This window comes from Lepidochelys olivacea (assembly GCF_965140295.1).
Source record: "Lepidochelys olivacea isolate rLepOli2 genome assembly, chromosome: 1".
NCBI classification, from domain to species: domain Eukaryota; kingdom Metazoa; phylum Chordata; order Testudines; family Cheloniidae; genus Lepidochelys; species Lepidochelys olivacea.
Genome location: NC_140411.1, coordinates 166,294,419 through 166,318,430, shown reverse-complemented (window position 1 = coordinate 166,318,430; position 24,012 = coordinate 166,294,419). Strand labels below are relative to the sequence as shown.

The 24,012-nt window shown below is 43.4% G+C and overlaps 1 protein-coding gene across 2 annotated transcripts; it reads right to left on the bottom strand.

Moving 5' to 3' along the window:
- Nucleotides 1-10,065: 10,065 nt before the first annotated feature.
- Nucleotides 10,066-18,912, bottom strand: ATP5PO (ATP synthase peripheral stalk subunit OSCP). 2 transcript variants are annotated; one of them, XM_084629077.1, is made up of 7 exons: nucleotides 18,616-18,912; nucleotides 18,131-18,181; nucleotides 13,600-13,710; nucleotides 12,484-12,613; nucleotides 12,139-12,251; nucleotides 10,599-10,685; nucleotides 10,066-10,254 (listed from the first exon to the last, which is right to left on the bottom strand). In XM_084629077.1, the coding sequence occupies exons 1-7, from the start codon at nucleotides 18,895-18,897 to the stop codon at nucleotides 10,141-10,143; spliced, it is 888 nt and encodes a 295-aa protein (XP_084485203.1). In that variant the 5' UTR covers nucleotides 18,898-18,912; the 3' UTR covers nucleotides 10,066-10,140. The 2 variants fall into 2 exon arrangements, with proteins under 2 accessions (XP_084485203.1, XP_084485204.1); XM_084629078.1 differs by lacking the exon at nucleotides 18,131-18,181.
- Nucleotides 18,913-24,012: the final 5,100 nt, after the last annotated feature.

Here is a 24,012-nt window from a genome sequence, read left to right as displayed (position 1 = left end):
AAAATAGTTTACTCTAAGTTCACAGCACCAGCGGAGAGATTTCATGAAAGTAACACAGAGCCTCCTGTGCCCCACAGATGCCTATTCCAGTAACTCAAGAGGAATTCCAACTGTGGTGCCTCTTCATGCCGTGTTTGGTGCTCTCAGCTGCCCCTTCTCCTGCACCGAGTCTGGGGCTCTGCCCAGCCATATGCACGATGGCAAAGATTCCACTCTGCAAGCTTCTGAAGTGCTCTGACAGTGAGCTGTTCTCTGTATAATGGACTTGTCCACTCCCAATATCAGGGGGAGTCATATTCACGAGAGATTTGCTTCTGCCCACCCCAGTTACTGTAGTTGTGATAAATCTCTCACCCCTAGACATGGGGAACAGGCATGTCGGCCTGCTAGTTGAAGATCTTGAATCTTTAGCTCACTAGACAGAACTATCCCCATCCTTAGCGTTCTTTGCTCAGGCATTGAAGCTCCTACTCCTTCACTGCCCTCCCACAGGGACGGTGAGGTCTCTCCTACTGTCCTACCCACACCACAACAGGTGGAAAGTCTCACACTTCCTGTCTGCTTCCCCTTGGTCACAACTTCCAGTTTCCTGCTTCTTAACAGCCAGAAACCCTACTTCCTACCTGGTCCCTCCAGAGACTCCTGGAGTTATACACATGGCATTATTCAGTGCCCTCAGGGTTAAATAGAAACAGACCCTCAGACATTAAAAAAAAGAAATAAAAACAATTAGCAGCACTACGTCTTCCAAGGAGCTGAACCTCGGAGGCAAAGCCCATTGACGTCAGTGGGAGTTGCAAGTGCCTCTCAGAATCAGACCTAGAAAAACAGAGCTCATGTGTCTGAGGCGTGTGGCATGGCTCTGCATCATGCAATTTCCATATATCAGCACAAGCTCGCTGATCTCTTGTCAAATCAGCTAGCCTGGGGCAGGATCAGTTCACTGACTCCTGCATCCACTCACACCTGCAGGTACAGGTACTGCACGGGACTTCTTAATGTGCAGAGACCCAAATTACAGCATGTTGGAAAAAACTGTATTGTAATTCAAGCCTGAGAGCAAAATGGTATTTTGTCTTGCTGAAGGGACCATAGGAAAAAGTGTTAGGAAACTCTGGATAGGCCAAGTAAAATGACACACCATAGAAATGAAGGTGCAAGGAGCTGTTTTCTTGTCCAGACACACAAGGTGTATATCATAGAATGTATGTTAAATTTTACTAATATTTTACGCAAGAAAAAAAATCTTCCTATCTAACCAATACTTTAATAGGTGCTTTTGTGTAGAAGTTATCTGATGATTGGCTACATGGCAATGATACACTATGCTTGCTGCATGTTTTAACCATTTATATGATCAAGCTAGGTTACATTTTGAGTTGAGTGTCACTGAGCCATCATATAAACACCCACTCTAAAACCTTCTAGAGATCTTAAAGAATCCAAAGGACACCAGCACTTTAAAACTGGCATTTAACTTTCTTGAAGGTGGTAAAGTTGTTACAATTTTGCATTGGGTGAAAGAGCTTTTTGTTTGATCAAAATGCAAGCTGTTAAAACATGCAATTATACTTCTGAGTGAAAAAGGAAAAACGTGCAAGTTTTTAAAACCATGATTCCTTGATATGACGAAAGAATGATATGATGGCAGAACATTATAGCAGGCAAGGAAGGTCTGATTCATTGCTCTATTACATCAAGTTTATATTAACTTCTACAGAGTTACACTGCGATAATGAAATAATGAATCCGGTATGGAGTGCTCAGCATGACACACTTAATTTACCTGCCATTGCCTTATAGATGGGGTTTGCTAAGCTGCCCAAGGGAGTCTGGCATGCAAATTCCATAGGAAGTCAATGGAATCTGGGCATCTATTTCCTTTAGGTTCCTTTGAAAATCCCAGCACATACAAATACAGCAATGGCCATCATTAAAAGATGGATCCTTATTACTACCTAGTGGAGTACTGTGTGCGCGGTATCTGCCATTCTAAATATACAGGTAAATACTGCAGTGAGGGCAAGTGTCCCTTTATTTAACAGAGCACACATTACCTTCCGCTAGACAAACAAGCTCAGTGATCAGTCAGAATCAGCACCTCCGAATGGAGTCATTTATTTCACAGAAAATCTTCAGGGCGAGTGAAATTGCAGTTTGTATGTGGCAGAGTCTTGAAACAAGTTGGGACTTTCATTCTCCTCCACTATCCCCCAGCTCACTAGTGGGTAAAATATACCAATGTGCAGGGGGTCAGCACAATGTACAGTCATCTTTAGCCCTCACAATAATGCTCTTGTGGGACTGAAGCAGCGTGTAGGCCTTGTCCTGCCCCTTGTTTGCTGACTTTGTTTTCTTGGTGAGATATATTTGCTTAGAAATAACATGTAGTAGCAGTTTCTTGGTCGGTGGTGTAATGCTTTTTTATAGATCTTTTCTAAACATAATACTGTGACATTTCAGCACATTCACTGCCTTCACTGAACAAATGATCTTGCTTTGGGTACAGCCGTTAAAAACCATACTGAGAGCGCCCACAAGAGGCAAAACCATGTGTTTGTAGTTTGGCTTTATACTGTAATACAGAATCGCAAGGTAATGTAGTCATAAAGGGAAGTCTCCTTCACTCCTGTCCGCTCTTCACGTACAGTAAGTGCATTCATCCTAACAAGGGGAGAGCTGGGTGTCTCCCAACACTTCCTCAGGATGAATCCTGGTAACACTAGTGAGTTACAGGAAGTAACCAGACCCACATCGTGAAAAAGATTAAAATTGCTTAGTGATGGTGATGTATTGTCAAAGGCAGAACGTCCTAACTAGTGTAATTTCAGAGAGCTCAGAATACAAGAGCAAATCTTTCAAATTGGATTCTTCTAGCACTGCAGTATAAAAACTCAAACCCAGGGACTGTAGGAAATCTTCACTATTAGCAAAGTTGGCGCCCACCCCCATAATAATAAATAATAATAAACCACTGGTAAAGCTTGCATCTGTAAGTTGTTCCCAGCAGGCAGACTCCTGCATCCACTGAGCCGCATTGAATTCAGTGGAGCTCCTTGAAGGATCAGGGTCTTCAGGTGTTACTAAGGGCCCTCAGAGTAATCTTTCTGGGAACCCTGAGGCCTGGACTTGCATGTCTCCTGTGCTAAGAGGAGACACCCTAGTATTTAAAGAACTCTCCCATAATTCCTTGGACATAAAATACTGCACTAGGGCTCTTGGCTTTCGTGGTGTGAGCCAGACAGTCCTAAGGAGCACCCAAGAGTCACATAAATATCCTTTTGGGCCCATGCCATTGCTACAGGAAGAATTGGATCCATGATCTTTCCATGAGCATCAATGTGCCAAATATCCGTTTCTCACAGGACTGACTTCCTCAGCCTGTTTGAGTGCAATGTCACTAAAATCATTCTCCTATTTATACCAGTATCAGCAGGGAGGACAATCGTTCCCTTAAATGAGGGCCCGATTCATCTCCCATTAAAGTCAATGGCAAAGCTCTTACTGATTGCAGTGACAATTGGGTTAGGCCCTTAGTGCAGCTTTGGGTACAAATACAGTCCACTCACATGGGGCATGAGGTGCATTCTTCAAAGCACAATGGGGAGTTTGCCTGAGCCACTCCCTTCCCTCTTGTATTTTGTTGAATGTAGGTGGAGGTCATTGAGCCCAGGGGACGTTTAGCTCTCTGCCTGGGTTCCAGCAGGATGCTTAGGGTACGGCTATCCTGCAAACAAACAAAACCCAAACCCATGGCAGAGAATCTCCAAGCCTGGGTCAACTAACTCAAGTTCACAGAGCGTGTGCTACAGGGCTAAGAAGAGTTGAGTAAGCATTCCGGCTCAGGCTGGAGCCTGGGCTCCGAGACTCTCCCCCCCACTCTGGGCTTCAGAGCCTGGGCTACAGCTTGAGCCCAATGGTCTTCACTGGGATTTTTAGCCCCATAGTGCAAGCCTGAGTCAGCTGACCCTGGCTCTGAGACTCGCTGCTGTGGGCCTTTCTTTGCAGTGTAAACAGAAGCGTACTCCAAGGTGCTAGATGATGGATGGCTAACTCCTAGGCCAGGGGTAGTCCATTATTTTTTGTCAAGTTCCACATGCCAGAAAAACATTTTTCACACCACAATAACAATGATAATAAGTAAAAAACAAAAAGATGTTGGGTCCATTCAAAAGCATCTAATGATCTGGATTTGGTCTGCCTATTGACTACCCATCCTAGGCTGTCTTCGTTGCAGGCTCCAAAATAGACTCATTCACGATGTGGGAATGTTTAGCATCTGGCTAAGCCTTTGCCTATATTTCTCCACAACAGTCCAGTGTTCTTTCGTCCTGTGTAGAGTGCTTGGATATTCTAAGTCTCTTGTCGCTTAAACACATGCATTTGGAAAGTGGTCAGTCTCCCACTCTATTTAATCTACACAGAGGCGCTATTCAAACCACCAGTGATCTCTGTATATATTGCTACCATAGGGGCTACTTTCTAGGCTACTTAATGGAAGCTCATCTGTCAGCCCTGCCATCTACAATGACAGCTCTATGGCCCTGGTTCAGCAAAGCACTTTAGCATGTGCTTGGATGAATAAGGATGGGATTACTCCTGTGGTTAAAGTTAAGCAGCTGCTTAAGTTCTTTGCTGAACAGAGACAGACTTAGTCATGTGCTAGAGTGCTTTGCTGGTTTGGGGCCTCAATTATACAGTCCGTTCAAGTTATCTGACTCCCAGAGGGAGGGAAGGTTACAATATATAGCCCTGCATGGAACAGAACATCAGGCTTCTGCTGAGTTGGAATCAAAGCATTTCATATTCTTGCAGTTTTGATCTCAGCTTTCTCCCTTTTTACAAGCTGCTATTCATTGGGTTTGTAACCACTGACCGCTAGAGAATTTTCTTTACAGTGTGTATCATGATTGAAATCTTGATCTACAGCAACACACTTAAAAATAATGAAATAGATAATGTTATAAGTTGATTCAGGAGCCAAAAGCCCTTTCTATTTACCAAGTGTAATGACGGTGCAAAGCCAGACTGTTTGCTCCAAAAGGTGGCATAGTGTTTGGGACCTGACTCAAGCACCTTGAATGAGACAGCAAGTTATTGTACTGATAAACTCTACAAAACTTTTGCTAGACATACCTAATTATATATTTTCTCCACGAGTTTTTATGAGGGAATGTTTTTTAATGTTCATTTTACAAATGTTTACCTTGAAAAGCCCACCTTTTGTTACACGCAAGTAGCATTCGGCGGGGGGGGGGGAGGGAGAGATAATCATTATGGCTAATACAACTTTTGTAATGTTATCAAAATTGAGAGGTAACAGATATGGACTTTTCCAGCATCACTAGAGTCTAAACTCATATTGCAGTGCGCGCCACTGTGGAATTTCAATCAGTGCTAATCTATCACTTATTGAGGGGAGAGGGATAACTCAGTGGTTTGAGCATTTGAGCAGGGTTGTGAGTTCAATCATTGAAGGGGCCATTTAGGGATCAGGGCAAAAATTGGGGATTGGTCCTGCTTTGAGCAGGGAGTTGGACTACATGACCTCCTGAGGTCCCTTCCAACCCTGCTATTCTATGATTCTATGATACCAGTCAAAACCTTTGAAACACAGAAAAGTTGGTAATCGTGTCGAATTGCTGTAGCTTTGAGAGGGTTTGCCCTGTACAGTATATGCATTCCACATGAAACTTGGCATTGTGTTCATGTGCGTAGGCACGCAAATCTATTTCAATGTATATATAAATACATACACATATATATGTGACTATGTGTGTATACAGTAATAAAAACATGGCTATGTTGTCAAATATTACATAACAGAAAAAGGAGTAGACAATTTTTTGTTTTAAATATTTTAAAGTGTGAACTGTGTTTGAGATTATTTTTCTGTGTATATAAAGATATTTTTAGGACCTAACTTAAGTGCATAAAAAGGTGTAGTAGAAATATGTTAAACTAGCATAGTTGTTTGACACAGTAATTAGAAGAGGTTCTGCTGAGCTTAATTCCTTGCACTTCTTTAAAGCTGTAAAATACGTAGTTAGCAATAAATTCTAGGACCTCAAAACATCAAGCAAGTAAAAGGGAACTGTTATGTGACCAGCGATCTGATGGCACTAACAGCCAGCAGTTCTTGAAGGTTGTAATGGGCACAGATGAGAATGGTAGCAGCATATGCAAGAGAAGAAATATGGTCAGAGCCTAAGAAACTAGATTGGAAACTAAAGAGTAGTTTTCCCCAGAGATTTGTGGTCAGTCTGCACTACAAAAGCTAAAGGATTTGAGTTGCAGCCTTAGCTCCGCTAAAGTCTGATCTTTCACCATTTATTAATCAAAAATTGTCCAGGGAAGCTCTTCTTTAGTCGGTGTCACAGATCCAGCATGACGGGGGTAGAAAGCACTGTTACCGCCCACTTTTTTGGTAGCATTTTGACCATGGGCTTGTTGCGAACTTCCCAAGTAATGACTAGCCAATGCAGCTGGGCTTTTTAATCTGCTGTTCGTTTGCTTTCACTTCAGTCATTTTAGTGCTGGTGAAAGATGGTTAATCAAAGTATTTTAACCCTTTCTAAGCTGCTACTTTGGGCTTTTCTAGCTGACGGGCTGGTGCGCAGCAAGCTGGGGTGTAGAACTACAGCACACTAAGGTGCTGTGCACCGATTGTCCGTACTAGTGCACACCACAGCTTCCCAGTCTGCTTTGACTGACTCCCCTTTTGGTAGCATCTGAGGACTCCTTCAGTACGTTCACCACCCAGTGCCAGTTCAGCTGTGGCCATCCAGGCAGGGCTCATGGGATGCGATCACTAGATTCCCACCGTGCAGAGTGTCTTGTTTCCTGAATCAGGCATAGGTGCTGGTGTTTGCAGAACAACCCCACAGCAGTCTCATTGTGTGGTGCACAGAGCACCACCAATGAAATTTACTCCCGTGCTGAAGCCCAGCATAAGGTCCATATATTACTGGCATCCAGTTTCAGTGGGGCATAAGCCTGCGCTAACTCACCGTGTATGGATGCATTGGCATCGTTGTGGAAAATGAACCATGTGTTGTGTTTGGATCAGAACAGCCTGAGGCTACCGTTATTCAAGCATGCGCATGCAGGGAGAGTCAGCCAGCCTAGCTGCTCTACCCAAACAGGAACCCACAGAAGTTTATCTAGGTTACAGGCAATATTCAATTACTCACATTTCCACATTAGTATTTTTCCAAACCTTGGCAGTCTAATACCTTATTAGGAATAGAGCCAAAACCAAGCTTTTCCTGTTGGTGACAGGTTATTCTTTTGCGGTTAACAGTTCTCCTAATCCTAGCTGCTATGGTTACATTTCTTAATCTGGGCTGTTGCAATTGCTTTACAATGGAATTTTCCTCACTCTCTTCTCATGCCTTCTGACCACATACACCCGTTAGCTTGACCAAAGATTAGGCCTATCCAGTTTTTTCTGTACAGCATCCTTATTAATTGATGAAATTACAGGTCAACCCTCTCTTGCCTTGAAAAAATGCATCTTCTTGTGAGGCCAGTTTGCCCAGTAGAAAGACAGGTTTTGGTTGAATGTGAGGTAATTTGCTGTTTTCCTACTGTGGCTACTATTTAAATATCTGTAATGTTAAAAGTTCTTCCCCAACTAGTTTACAGTTCACAAAGGACTAGATGCTTTTTAGAATGCTAATTCATGATTAATAGGTTTTGTAGAATACCCTATTCCTTTCTTCAGTTAACTGGAAAAGGAATTTAGCTCTAAAACCTTTACAGACTTTATCATGGGTACTTTTTACTTTGTGTTGGTAGGTTATTGAAAAAGGCAATCCATAGTATTTTTACATAAAATGGGGAACACCCTCTTGCTGGTTGTGTTGTTGCTTGCTAGTACACTTGTGGACAAGTAAATGGTATTGTTTAGTTTCCTTTAAAAAAAGTATTGTACTGTTCATCAGAGCCTACAAATTCATAAGGCATTATAAAATACTTGTGCTGCCTGTCTTTATCTTAGATCTGGTTAAACAGGGAAGTTGTATTTTTCTGAGGAAAAAAAATTATTTGTACTGTTAATTTAGATATCTTTGGATCTTTATCCATTCCATGCTTTTTTTTTTTCCAACTGGTCATCGTAGGTAATAATGGAAAATACATAATTAGACACCACTGTTCCTTTATATTATGAAAGTCTCAAACATGCTTGGATGAACATTTTTGAATCTGCTGTTTCCTTTGCTCCACTTGTTTAAGTTATTCCATTTATGAACGAGGTCAAAGAACAGAGTTTTTAGTATTCCTTTTGTACAAATTACACTCACTTCCACTACTGTATTCAGTGAGATTAACACTGCAAATAAGTTTCTATTCTTGTTTTTTGTTTGACAAATTACTGTATGTATGTATGTGAAATTACGCAAGAATAAACCTAATTTTTTTTAACAATGAATTGTGTATGTCGTCAAAAGTGTAAAAAGCTTGAATCAATGAAATTTTTTTAAAGACTTACACGATAGTATTTGTATTTCCTTGCATATTACTATTTTTTTTACGAAGGTTTGGCACATACAGCACACTTCATTCAAGGCTTTCTTATCTATAAATAAAGTGTCCCAGCACCTCTGGGAAATAGGTATTTTGTCCCCATTTTACAGATGTGGAAATTGACAGAGGTTTCAAGTTCAATCCATGCAAAACAGTGGAAATGCTAATAGGATCCCTATTCCTCACCCCCTGTTTACACTTCAGTGTAGGGTTGGGACCCCAGTTAGCACTTTAATTCAGCTGCAGGATTTAGTGTGCTGCTGTACTCTGATTTTATTTTCTTGGGGGCCTTACTTTGTCCTAATAGGTAGACATGGCTGGTTCTGGATTTCTCAGCGGCACTCACTGCAGAGAAAAAGGGAGCTCCCTCAGCCTACAGTTGAGTGTGTGTGTGGAACTGATAGGTCTAGGTAAAGAACTCCTGCAACTCAAGAAGTGCAGCAGTTTCAGCAGGGTGTCCTGCTTCTGACTCACTTCTCTCCTTCCACCTGCTCCAAACCATTTAATTTCCACTTGTGCTTTTATTTAAATAGGAGAAAAGGAGAGTGGCTTGTACAATGGGTTGTAGTAGGAATTAGCACATCTGCAACAAACTCAGAATAGTATTGCCAGTTCCATGTCTTCTCTGAGGAGCACCAGTCAGGCGCACCCAATAATAGATACCTTAAATAGGTGATCTCACAACTGAGGTAAGTATATTTAAAATCTGTTTCCAAAACCATTTAAGGTTACTTACATAAAAAAAGTCATGGATTTTTGGAGGGTAAACCTACTATTTAAAAAAAACTGAAAGCTGAGGAGAATTAGTAGCCAAATAAACCTTAAGTCCAAAGAAATGCATATTACAATGCAGCCTTATGATTAGCCATTTGCTTTTAATTTATCTTGATTTTGAATATTTTAAGGGATACTTTAAGTGGGAAGTCTCAGTAAATGTATTAACAGATTTTTAAACTACTGAATGTACAATTGTCTAACAGGCAACCTGTATAACAAACAATGTATGATAAACTTAAGTGGATGAGTTTTGGCTGAAACACCTATCAAGTATATAATTTTATGTACTTGGCTGTTGTGAGAACTCATTGATAACAGGTCATTGTTTAACATTCCATCAGCTTCATGACAAAATGTCTGTTTTCAACTAATGGCTGTTTAAGCATTACACTGTTCCTGTTTTTGAAAACAGACTGACTCATGGAACAGCAAATGTAATCTGGTGGCATTTATAGAGCACTCATCCTTGTAGTGCCCTGTATGAACACTGTTCCTGGATTAAAAGACAGCAGCAATAACTAATGTAGTGCAACTCAATAGTTTGACCAATTGGTCAACTTTTCCAGAAAACGTTCTCCATTGTCTTCAGAGTTACATAGCTAGATTCAGGCCAAGCCCATTTTCCAAACCAAGAGTTACAGGGTGGCTAAAGAGCACTCTGTAATTGATGCTCTTTACAACCTAACTTTGGAGAGGTTACTGCAGCTAATGCTGCATTTCAGAGTTAATCACCTTACTCTAAACAAACACTACAGCCTATTGAAGGAGAAATATTTTATTGTTTCCATATAATAGATTGATGGGTTTCACTGTGAAAAACAGTTGGATAAGATGTTACACAGTATCTCTCATGATTTTGGTCAGTTTCTGAATCTTGGATTTTGTTGACATGTCAGCATACTTATCCCCAATGCTGACAATCATTCCACCCAGGATTGATGGATCAGTCTAGGAAGAAGAAAAAGTTACACACATCTATTAAATGAAAATCCATTGGCCAAATATTCAATTGTCAATCTTTTCTACGCAGTAAAGAAAAAGTTGTCTAATTAATAGGAATCTTGTTCTTGCAGTTACTATGATGGAAGTTTAGTAGTTATTAAAAATGCCACTGCATTTAATCAAAAGCAGAGTTTAATATGTATATCAAATTTTACTAAACCAAGAGATTGTAAAATGCGTAAAAAATATTTAGAATAGATCTTTCAACGAAGTCTGTACCTCAGATCTGCCTGTTGGTTACCGAAATTGCTTCACTTTATGCAATTTATTCACAAGTCATTAGTCCTTACCTTGGTCTCCAATTTCAAGACTTCTCCTTTAGCCAAGAAGCCACTCAAAGCTGTTTTTAATTCAGCAAGGCTGGCCTGATCCAAGGGCTGGGGCAGGGGAATAAAAAAAAAAATCAAACTACAGAAAATAAAGGGTTGTATTTAAATATCCAATGTCCAAAATACCTGAAGTTTCTATTCCCAAGCTTAATACACAAGCTGGAGGAGGGACTAAAGGAAGAAAGAGCACTGAGCGACACTTTTGGGTAATAAACAGTGAACGTGAGAAAGCATAAAAAGTAGCATTTGTTTGGTGTGCCTTGGACCAGTTAGTTTTAGTTCTACTTAATTACATGAATAGATGTTTCTGATCAACAAGACAGCTGTGTTTCGGTTACACAGGGAAGGTTTATTTTCTGCTGCAAACATGTACTAAAGATTGAAGATAGGAAAGATGGTTAAATTACTGAACTGGGACTCTACTCGCTGGATTGCAATTCTCAGCTTTGCCACAGGGTTCCTGTATGACCTTGAGCAGTCACCTCAGTTCCTCAGCTACAAAATGGAGAGGATACTTTCCTATCTCACAGGGCTATAGAAAGGATAGAGTCAGGAATGTTTGTAAGGCATTCAGCTACTCTGGAGATGGGGACCAGACTGGAATCAGAGCAGATTTTGCAGAGAACAGCAACAGTTATAGATTCTAGCTGTGCTGCTGGTAAGTTATTGAAAAAAACAAATTGTGACATCAGTGTCTTTAAAAGCCATAAAAGAGCAGGAATGGGCACAAGAGCGGTCATTTTAGCCACAGAAACTTAGTGCATAGACGAGAACTTGTGCACCCAAACACACATGCAAGCCTTTTCATGTGTCCAGTAAGTCATTAACTAGGCTGTTCTTTCAGCACACAACAATGCTAGTGTCTGAAGCTGTGGATGTAGAGAGCTCCATGTGCTTTGTAAACAAGAAATGGAAGCATTGAATATATTTAGCCTGACTAGGAAGCTAATTACAGCGAAGTCCTAGGTTTTCAGAGACTTACTAGGAAAAGTCATTGGCTGGCACCTAGGAGGAACCAAAACTCTGACAGGACTGGAAGTATTTAGTTACTGCCCACCAGACAAGCTAGTGACTAAGTAAAAATGCAAGATCCACTGGCTCTCCAACCTGAGGCTCAAAACTTGAGCAGCCTCCCACTTCCATTTCCCGCAGACCCAGAGCAAAAGGAGCAGGTTTTCCTACCATTTCTGAGAAATTCCTCCTGTGGTTTTCCTCAACCATTTGTCGCTCACAGTTAATTATGTAAGCGCTGGGAAACAACTGAAGTCAGTTAAGGAAAAAAATGCACAACGGTTTTGTTTTCTGGTCAATGGTTGCTGGGGATCTGAAAGCCTGTGTACAAGTAACTTCCATTCAGGTATTGTGGTGAACATGCAGTGCTGTTCATTTCTCAAGCATAGCCAAGCTCAGCCTCTTCAGGCTGCTTAGAGCAATTAAGCAAAAAAAATTGCAGCAACCACCAATTAAGCCCAATCCTGCAGTTCTTATGTTTCTAACTTACATTAGCAGTGGTGATTGAGCAGAGCACTTCTCCACGGTATGCACTCATGATCTTTCCAAAAGCAGAAATTACATCTGGAGCCTGTTGCAAACGACCATTTTCAGCAAGCAATTCTGGAAAAAGAGACGTTGCAATGTTTAAACCAAGTTAAATATGAAAAATATATCCAATACAAACTGAGTTAAGAATGCAAAAGAGCAAACCACAACAAATACCAAAATGCTTCAATAGTTTCATTTTACATAGACACCTAAGAAATTAAGACAAAGTAAGTAAGTTTGGTCATGAAAAATTAATATTTCCTAGTGTAATGCTCAGACTATAGTTATATCAATGACTACTTACTCATGAAATTGATGGTGATCGGAGACAATTTCTCTTTTACTAAAACATCACTTATGGTTTTTTGTTTAATTACACTCTTTATATGAGGATTCACGACAACACTAGACAATTTGGGGTCGTTCAAAAGTGTCTAAAAAAGATAAAACATAGGTAACATGATCACCAGTAGAAAATCTTGTGCACCCATTTTTACACACATCCTTGGAAAATGCACAGGTTTACATTAACTAAATGAAGAGGAACATGGAAAGTTTCAAAGCAGAGTAGAAACTTCTACAAACTTCTAATAAAAAGCTTCTTATAAATCTTTCCTGACTTACTGAGCTGGATATAGAAGGAGAAAATCCCTCGCGCCCAAAGCATAGAAGAGTATTGTGAAAAATCCCAGGGCAAGTCTAAACTACAGAATTACTGCAATATAATTACGGTGCTCAGAGGTGTGAATAATCCACACCTCTGAGCAACGTAATTATACTGACTTAGGTGCTCATGTAGACAGCACTATGTCAGCAGGAGAGCTTTTTCCCAACATAGCTACCGGCTCTTGCAGAGGTGGATTAATTATACCAGTGGGAGAGCTCTCTTTCGTCAGTGGAGAGCGTCTTCATTAAATCACTACAGTGGTACAGCTGCAGTGTTTTTAGTGTAGACCTGCCCCCAGGAACTAAAAAGCTAGCAAGTGAAGATAACCAGAATATGCAAATGTGAAAGTGACAAGATTGAAAAAAGCCTCCAAAGACTACATCTACACTGGAGACTATGTTGTGCTCTAGCTGTTTTGTATGAACATTGCTGGTACAAGCTAAAAAGGTATTTAGTTTGCATTAACATAATCCTCTTTCAAACAGGACTCTTCACATTTTCTATTAAGGCAAGGGCCAGTGTTGAGAACTAGACCAGAAAAGCAACAGCATGTGTTTAATACTAATCATATATTCTATATAAAAATGTGATGTTTTTAAATTTGCAATGTTTAGGATTTGATAAACAAGGAGAAATCCCTTCTCTATCATTGAAAAGGGGGGGAAACAGTATAAGAAAAGCCATTTCCACAACACTTAATTTATAGCTTATTTTTAAATTGTTTAGAGAAGTAACTGTATAAGACCTACTTACCGATATTCGACTAAGCTCCTTTTCTACCTGGTCCAGTTTCTTCTGCTTAGAAGCAGCAGAGTAGAGAGCAGTTGCATAGCGACCTTCCAGTCCATAAACCTGGATTGGAGGCTTGAAAAACAGAAGAGTCAAATTAGTGACTCCTAAGGCTTGACAGTTACTAACTCAGAGCAGGTTTAACATCAGGAGATGCACAACTTTCCTCTTGAAAAACAACCTACCCGTAAAGGTTTTGACCTACCACAAATACCAAAAAAAAGTGAAAAACGAGAGCTTTTAGAAGCCCACTGTTACCTAGTTGCATTTTTTTGCGTATTCATGGGATAGGTGATCTGAACGGCTTAGCTCCCTGTGCTTTTTGGATGACATTAAACAAAATACCATGGAGGGCTGCACTCTCTCTGGGGTTAGGCCCCCTGGCTCCACTGCCGCCTGGAACCGTACCTCTGAACCTTCTTTCTCCGTGAGCCCCCTCAGGGAGTCCACACCCAGAGGGAGCAATGCCACCCCACAGTGACTCTCAGCCATCGTAAAACAGAAGGGTTTATTGTACATCTGAACACAGCACAGGGCCCTCAAGCCTAGAAAGTCTCAGCACTGTGCAACCAGGTGGCTCAGGCTGCTCTCTGCCCCCAGTCCAGAAGTGACCTCCTTCCAGCCAACCACCCTATATCACCTTCCCCACAGCCTCTCCTCCGTCCTCTTTCTTCGGTCCCAAGCAAACAGACCACCTGGACTCTCTCTCTTCCGTCCTTTGTTCCCACTGGCCAGAACCGGCTGCCTTTCTGCCCAATTTTAGTGGAAGGGTCAACTAAACTCCCAACAAAGTCAACAGGAGTTTGACTGGGTCCGACAACGGATAGTGTGTGACAGCTGCTAATTATGTCACTGCACTAAACCAGGATTTTCAAGAGAGACTAGCAATTTTGGGTGCCCATCTTGAAAGACCTTGAAGGGGCTTGATTTTCAGAAAGTAGTGAACAACACCTACTATCAGAGTTCGGACCTGTTAACGTGTGTTAAGTTAGTCACACAAAAATCACTCGTCACTTAAAAAAATCTTGACCCCTGTAGATAGGAACGGTCCATCAAGCCCACTATCCTGTCCTCTGACAGTGGCCAATGGCAGGTGCCCCAAAGGGAATGAACAGACAGGTTATCATCAAGTGATCCATGCCCTGTCACCCAATCCCAGTTTCTGGCAAACAGAGGCTAGGGACACCATTCCTGCCTAACCTGGCTAATAGCCATTGATGGACCTATCTTCCATGAATCTATCTAGCTCCCTTTTGAACCCCGTTATAGTACTGGCCTTCACAATACCCTCCGTCAAGGAGTTCCAGAGGTTGACAGTGTGTTGCGTGAAAAAATACTTTCTTGTGTTTATTTTAAACCTGCTACCTCTTAACTTCATTTGGTGGCCTCTTGTTCTTGTGTTATGAGAAGCAGTAAATAACACTTCCTTATTTACTTTCTCTATACCACTTGTGATTTTATAGACTTCTATCATTTCCCTCTTTAGTCGCCTCTTTTCCAAGCTGAAAAGTCCCAGTCGTATTAATCTCTCCTCATACAGAAGCCGTTGTATACCGCTAATCATCTTTGTTGCCCTTTTCTGAACCTTTACCAATTCCAATAAATCTTTTTTGAGATCGGGCGACCACATCTGCACGCAGTATTCAAGGTGTGGGCGTAGGCAATATGATATTTTCCATCTTATTATCTATCCCTTTCTTGATGCTTCCCAACATTCTGCCCGCATTTTTGACTGCTGCTGCACATTGAGTGGATGATTTCAGAGAACTATCCACAATGACTCCAAGATCTCTTTCTTGAGTGGTGACAGCTAATTTAGACCCCATCACTGTATGTATAGTTAGGATTATGTTTTCCAATGTGCATTACTTTGCATTTATCAACATTAACTTTCATCTGCCATTTTGTTGCCCAGTCACCCAGTTTTGTGAGATCCTTTTGTAGCTCTTCGAAGTCTGCCTGGGACTTAACTATCTTGAGTAGTTTTGTATATCTGCAAATTTTGCCAATGTTCTTTTTCCAGAACATTTATGAATATGTTAAATAGGACTGGGCCCAGTACAGATCCCTGGAGAACACCACTATTTACCTCTCTCCATTCTGAGAGCTGACCATTTATTCCTACCCTGTGTCTCCTATCTTTTAACCAGTTACCAATCCATGAGAGAACCTTCCCTCTTATCCCATGACTGCTTATTTTGCTTAAGAGCCTTTGGTGAGGGACCTTGTCAAAGGCTTTCTGAAAATCCAAATACACTATATCCACTGGATCTCCTTTGTCCGCATGCTTGTAATAAACTATTAAAAATAATAAAATAAAATATTTAACTCCCTTTTCTCAATAGCTCTTTGGGATGCCTTTGGTTTGATCATTAAGTTTAACTTCCTATTGAGCTTCTCATATTTAAAACAATATGAATTAGTTACAGTGTTAAAAAGGTTGTCTTGTTGTCACTCAAATCACTTGAAGCAGGAAGCCCTGGTAAAAAGCTTTTACCACCTTTAAAAGGAATTCCTGCTTTGATAGAAGAGACTTATTTCTACTACTGCTGCTACACTGGAAGCTACAGAGATGCAGCGAACCTGTCCTGGTACTGGACATACCCCATAGGACTAAGGGGGCACACTGAGAAAAAGGATCTGTTGTCATACCCCATGCCAAAGGATAGGGCAGGTGAAATTCATGCAAACTAACTGTACAGGTAACCAACAAAAATGAAAAGCTAAGAACTGGCAAATACTTCAGGCGTTCTCCCACATATCAGCATTACAAGAGGAACTGAAACAAAAATAACCAGCTTGAAAAGAAGACATCTGCATCATTAAGTAACCAACAGACATTCCCATTAAATAAAATTACTATTGCATTATGCAAACAAGTAATCAAGGGGCTTAAACCTGTTCCAGAAGAGATGCCTCAATTAACTGCAGCTTGTGGTTTTTCAGGTAAATGAGGCAGACACACTCTTGGGACGCTCATTCTGTGCACAGACACAGCCAAACCAGCACACGCCGAACCAACAATACCGCACTTGTGCCTCCTGGGAAGCTAAGTTAAGGGGACTGGATAGTTGAAGACGTAATTACACCTGCCTAGGAACAGTAAAGCCTGGGCATAACAGTAGAGGACAAATAGCCAACATAAGCCCGCTGAAATTGCCCCGGGAAACTCACTGCGCGACAAGAAAAGGAGGACTTGTGGCACCTTAGAGACTAACCAATTTATTTGAGCATGAGCTTTCGTGAGCTACAGCTCACTTCATCGGATGCATACTGGGGAAACTGCAGAAGACATTATATACACAGAGACCATGAAACAATACCTCCTCCCACCCCACTGTCCTGCTGGTAATAGCTTATCTAAAGTGATCATCAAGTTGGGCCATTTCCAGCACAAATCCAGGTTTTCTCACCCTCCGCCCCCGCAACACACAAACTCACTCTCCTGCTGGTAATAGCCCATCCAAAGTGACCACTCTCTTTAAAATGTGTATGATAATCAAGGTGGGCCATTTCCAGCACAAATCCAGGTTCTCACCCCCCCACCCCCCTCCAAAAACCACACACACAAACTCACTCTCCTGCTGGTAATAGCTTATCCTTGCAACAAAGCCTGTTGCCAACTGTGCCCACATATCTATTCAGGGGACACCATCAAAGGGCCTAATAACATCAGCCACACTATCACAGGCTCGTTCACCTGCACATCCACCAATGTGATATATGCCATCATGTGCCAGCAATGCCCCTCTGCCATGTACATTGGCCAAACTGGACAGTCTCTACGTAAAAGAATAAATGGACACAAATCAGATGTCAAGAATTATAACATTCATAAACCAGTCAGAGAACACTTCAATCTCTCTGGTCACGCAATCACAGACATGAAGGTCGCTATCTTACAACAAAAAAACTTCAAATCCAGACTCCAGCGAGAAACTGCTGAATTGGAATTCATTTGCAAATTGGATACTATTAATTTAGGCTTAAATAGAGATTGGGAGTGGCTAAGTCATTATGCAAGGTAGCCTATTTCCCCTTGTTTTTTTCTAACCCCCCGACGTTCTGGTTAAACTTGGATTTATGCTGGAAATGGCCCACCTTGATTATCATGCACATTGTAAGGAGAGTGGTCAGTTTGGATGAACTATTGCCAGCAGGAGAGTGAGTTTGTGTGTTGGGGGGGCGGAGGGTGAGAAAACCTGGATTTGTGCAGGAAATGGCCCAACTTGATGATCACTTTAGATAAGCTATTACCAGCAGGACAGTGGGGTGGGAGGAGGTATTGTTTCATATTCTCTGTGTATATATAAAGCCTGCTGCAGTTTCCACGATATGCATCTGAGGAAGTGAGCTGTAGCTCACAAAAGCTCATGCTCAAATAAATTGGTTAGTCTCTAAGGTGCCACAAGTCCTCCTTTTCTTTTTGCGAATACAGACTAACACGGCTGCTACTCTGATCCCTGGGTGACCAAACCCTTGTCGGCGACCCTACCTTTACCAGCTGGGACGCGGGCCGGGCCAGGGAGGTGCTGAAGAAGCGCAGCTAGAAGAAAAGAGGGCGGGGGGGGGGGGGTTTAACGTGTAATTTTCCGCAGTAAGGAAGTGAGCCGGGAGGAAAAACAACCGCGAGCCGAAGCCGGGGCGGGGCCTGGGGCGCTCAGAGCGGGGGCGTCTCACCATCGCTTGGGCCACGGGCTCGCCGGGCGACCCCCCCGAGCCGCTTTTCGGGCCCGAGCGAGCCTCGCGGTCACAAGCCGGCCCCGCTCCGCCCGGCCGGGCACCCCAGCAAGGAAAGAACCCAGGAGTCCGGGACCCCCCGCCCCCCACCAGGGGCTCCCCGGGCCCGGCTCGCGAGGGGAGAGGGGGGAGGCGGGCAGCGGCCGCCAGGCCCGGCCGAGGAGCCCATAGACCCCGGGGCGGTGAGGCCCGGCCCCTTCCCGCTCGGGTCCCCGCGAGCCCGGCGCTGCTGTCGGTCACCTTCCCCGGGAGCCCCGCGGCCGCCGCCATAGTCTCCTGCTGCTGCAGGTCACACCTCGCTCGCCGGCGGCTAGGACGCATGCGCAGAACTACACCGACACCCCTCCCCCGCCGCGGGGCACGCTGGGAAAGCGAGTCCTGGGGCCCCGCCCGCTCCTGGGGATTGTAGTTTCTCAGCGAGCGCTGCCGCCACCGCACTGGGGTCGGGAGGTGGAGGGGACGGGACGTGACGTGACGTGACGTAGAGCGGTGGGCGGAAACAGCCTCAGCCCTGGGCACCATGAGTCCGGACCCCCGGGAACATGAGTTGGACCCGGAACCCCCGGACGTTCTCACCCCGCCAGCGTGGTGTAGAAACGGCTCCTCGACGGAACGTTCTGCTTGGGTTGTACTGAGCGTGCGCCCATCGACTGAGCATGCTCCGTGGCAGCAGTTGAAGCCCCAGCCCTCACCCTGCCCTTACTCGGACTCAGCTTCCACTGCCAGGCCTTTACAGCAGGGGGCGGGAGCTGATCCCTGCGGGGAGAACAGAAGAGCGGCCATCCGGGGTCAGACCGAAGGCCCACCCAGCCCAGTATCCTGTCTTCCGACAGTGGCCAAGGCCAGGGGCCCCAGAGGGCGTGAACAGAACCATAATCATCAAGTGGTCCATCCCCCGTCACCCATTCCCAGCTTCTGGCAAACAGAGGCTAGGGACACCATCCCTGCCCGTCCTGGCCAATAGGCATGGATGGACCTGTCCTCCATGAACTTATCTAGTTCTTTTTTTGACCGCTGTTATGGTCTTGGCCCTCACAACCTCCTCTGGCAAGGAGTTCCACCGGTTGGCTGTTTGCTGTGTAAAGAAATACTTCCTTTTGTTTGTTTTAAACCTGCTGCTTATTAATTTCATTTGGTGACCCCTAGTTCTTGTGTTATGAGAAGTAGTAAACAACACTTCCTTATCTACACCATGTTCTCTACACCAGTCATGATTTTATGGACCTCAGTCATGTCTCCCCTTAGCCGTCTCTTTTCCAAGCTGAAAAGTCCCAGGCTTATTAATCTCTCCTCATACGGAAGCCATTCCATACCGCGAATCATTTTTGTTGCCGTTTTCTGAACCTTTTCCAATTCCAATATATCTTTTTTGAGATGGGGTGACCACATCTGCACACAGTATTCAGGATGTGGGCGTACCATGGATTTATACAGAGGCAACCTGATATTTTCTGTCTTATTATCTATCCCTTTCTTAATTGTCCATCCTCATTGCCTACCATCTCTGACAGAAGCATGGAACCTACACATCTCTGCACTATTGTCATGAGCATTGCAAGTCAGGATGTGCCATCCTGCAGTATTAGCTGAGCCTCAAGAATAGGCATGGGGGAGATGATTCCATGCTGAACAGATTGCTGTGGGACATAGCTACAACCAGTTCAACCTATTGGTGACATTTATGGAGCAGTTGCAGATGGTGGAGTACTGGTTCTGGGCCCGAGAAACAAGTTTCAAGTGGTGGGATCACATTGTTTGTAATGAGCAGTGCCTGCAGAACTTTTGGATGCTCAAGGCCACATTCCTGGATCTGTGTGCTGACCTCATCAAAATGAGAGCTGCACTGACAGTGGAGAAGCGAATATAGATTACGCTGCGGAAACTAGCAACACCAGATTGCTACCGGTCAGTCAGAGGTCTCTCAACTAAATACAAGTTGGACTGGATTTCTTTATTATAAGTAAACACATATTGTAAGAGACCATTCCACATGTTCAGTGGCCTGTTACACCTCTCCAGTCAGAAGAGAACAAAGCAGAGTTAGTGGGTTACAGAATGTTGTATTTTACAACTTTCTTAAGTTACCATAGCAATATTTGTGAGTTGATGATTGCGATAGCCCCAATGGCAGAGGTCCCCAAATTGTGGGGCGTGCCCCCCCCCCCCCCAGGAGCATGGAGGACCATCCGAGGTGGTGGGGGACTGTGCAGCAGAACTGGGCCAGCCGGGGGGTGGGAGGGGAGCGCCACCCAGCCCCTCCCTGCCCCCAGCTCTGCTCCAGTCTGGCCCCCAGTCGTATCCCTAGCTCCCAGCCCCGGGTGCACCCCACCCTGTCCCCAGCCTTGGCTGCTGGCCGGAGCTCCGTTCCTGGCCTGTGGGCAAGGCTGGGAGTGGAGCTGCACTTGGCCGCAGGCCCAGCTTCAGGCCCCCACCACAGCCCAGCTTCAGCTCTGCTCCCGCTCCCAGCTGCGGCCCTGGCCCCCTTACCCCTCTCTGCATTCTCCAATCCCCAGAGCCAAGGCCCCACTCCCGGCCCTGGCTCAGGGTGGCTGAGGGCAGACGGGTAAGGGGAGCGTGACCCTCAAAAGTTTGGGGACCGCTGCCCAAAGGTGTGAGGACACAGTCTGATAGGCTGCAAGAAAGATGTTTTCAACTCACTTATAACTCTGTGATGTTGTGTGTCTTTACGTGTGCAGAGTGCAGGACTATCAGTATCCCCAGAAACATCCAGAAGTAGGGTGTTGCAGTTATTAAATATGCTTTTTTTTTCTGTATTTGCATAGACAGTTTTTGTTGTGGGCAATCCATCTGGCAGGTCACGATAGCTGAGCCAATCAGGTCTCAAGGGGGGAAATGTTATAAATAAATCATCGTAACACAGCCATGTCACATTAGTGGCTCTATTTCCATGCAGGAGCAAGCACATGTCTGCTGCGAGGTCTGCATTTGGTGCTAAGACTGAAGAATTTTGAAAAGAAGGAGGAGCTGATGTTGCTATCAACAATTGAAGAAGCCAGATGTGTACAGTATATATTATGTCCACATTTTACAGACATAGGCCTTTTCCTCGCTGCTAAAAAAGTTTGATTTTTTTATCACCTTGCAGTAACAAAGGTGTTTGAGCTATTCTGAAGTAACAACACAATGAGGACAAGGCACTTGAGTTTTAGCGGTGAGGGAAAAGGCTCAAGAAAATGTCTCAAAAATAAGATCAGAGAGCAATGCACTGATATGCATGCGCCACGGTACAGAAGTGTAATTTTTGTGTTGAAACCTTGTGTACAATGACAAAAGGGGGAAGACTGTATAAAGCACAAAGGTAGATTTTCTGCCTATTAGCTTGTTTTCAAAGGGAATTCATAAGTATTTCAAATACTATTTATAATGCTTTACCCCAGTTTCAATGTTTTCTTTGCTAGTAAACTGTATGACCTTCTCTGCAATGGAAAGGGAACAATAACAAAAATACTCAGACTTTCATTCAGGGTTTTACATACAATAACCCTGAAATTCAACTCTGTAGAATGCTTTCTAAAAAGTCCTGAAAACACAGAAACGTGGGCTTGGTCCTCTGTGCTCCAAAAAGTTGTTTTTTTATCCAGTGTTATGTAATAGGTATTGTGATAAATAGGCAGCTTGTCATACAGTTAAAGTGTCACTTATGCTTTTCTGAGCTATAAACATCATGGACATAAGTTACTTTAGTTTTACTATGAGATAACATAGGGTTGGTGAACCCATACAAGAGTGCACTGTTGACCTTGCTTACTTACCTTGTGGTAAACACCTGAAGTGTCTCCACTTACCATTCTCAAGTGAGATAACTATCCTGCATGACCACTTCTCCTTCAGCATTTATAATGAATCTATGATTTGAAAATATCTGATAATTGCTTAAGTGCAACACTTGATGTCATCATCATGTTTCCATCTTCTCTGATTAGCAGAGGGACACTTTTCCATGCTGCAAAAGGAAGAAAGGTTGTCATTGTGCACACTATGTAAAAAGCCCTACAGCTCTTTGAACAGTATCATTACTGTCCACGGGGTGGCTATCAAGAAGTAGTCAAAACGAGAACTGTGCTGACCTCAAGATACTATTAGCCAGGGATGATAAAAGACATTGCAGATTAGGTATGTAAATTAATGAAACGAAATCCTGAACTATGTAGTTTAAATCGAAATACAAATTTGAAATTTACAATGCAAAGAATGATATTTATACATTTGGTGTGAAAATGTAAATTCTGTTCCCTTGCAATAATATTTTCATACATGAATGTTAATGTCATCATATTATTCCGTCCAAACTAGGTTAAATGATGTCTGCATTGCCAAAACGTGAGAAAGGAATTAAATCTGGATATCACCTTGAAAAGCATAAAGGTGAATTTTGGATTCTGAGACATCTACAACAATCTTCTGAAATTTCTTTTACATCCTTTCCATTGTCAATGCATTAGGAATGTTCTTAGCGCACACTGCATATACATGATATAAAGTCTTATCCACTTCCTTAAAAAGCAGTAAGAAATCTTTGAAAGAGAGAGTCAAAGATCATTATTTATTGTAGTGGGGTGGCTGCTCCACTCCAGGAGAGCAGGGGTTAAAAGCAGTCCTTGGAGAGGGCTGTGGCTGGGACCCAACTAGAAAAGGCGTTAAGAGCAGCTAGAGCTGAGGCTACACCCTGTCAGGCCACAGCTTGCCCTGATCTGAGGGCTAAAAGGAGGAGCTGGGTCAGGCTTACTCCAGCCTTGACCTGAGGAGGACCTAGTTGCCTGGGAGAGACAGGAAGCAGAACAGTGCTGGGGAAGGGTAGGCAGAGCTGGGGAGCTCTGGGCTGGCAAGTCACCAGGCTGAGGCCTTGCTGAAAGCCAAAGGAGGTACTGGGGCTGCAGGGAGACAGCTGAGCCAAGAAAGGCAGCAGGTCCAATGATGAGTGGCCATTACAGACTGTAGTTTTCCCCAGAGAAAGGGGACTATATGATGACTGGCAGTAGCCACTGAGACAAGGTGGGTATAGGGGACTGGGGTTCCCTTGGGAGGGGAGACCCAGAGTGTGGGGGTATTGCTGTGGGCAGAACCCCAGGTAAAGGGCACCGGGGTCCAGGAATAACATGGGGGCCTGAGGCAGGAGAGATGCCAGCCAGCAGGGGGTGCTTCAAGTGCTGGAATTGAGCTAATTCCTGGATGACCACCGGGAGACACCACAGCGGTGAGTCTGCAACCTGTTATGTTTAGCATATCCATTTTTATTATTGCTACACCATGAAGCCTTGAATTTGTAACAATGAGTTCAATGCGTATGCATGGCACAACAGTGCAGCAATGACCTCTATTGCTCCTTGCACTGGCATGGCATATTTCTGCAGGTTTATTCTTGTATCATTTTTCCTACCCCTATTCCTGTATTTCTTTTTTGTTTTTTGTTTTTTTTTTTTAAATGGAAATTAGATTCTGATTGTGTGGTTGTGGAAACCACATTTACAGTATTTACTCTGCTTACTACATATGGGCTTATTGAAAAAAATTAATAAGTGAGATCCAAAGTATGACTGTAACTGGTACCTTTGCATATAGGTCAGTCAGCCCTGGGAATTGGTGGGAATGGATTTAATAGAGCCATTATCAACAACA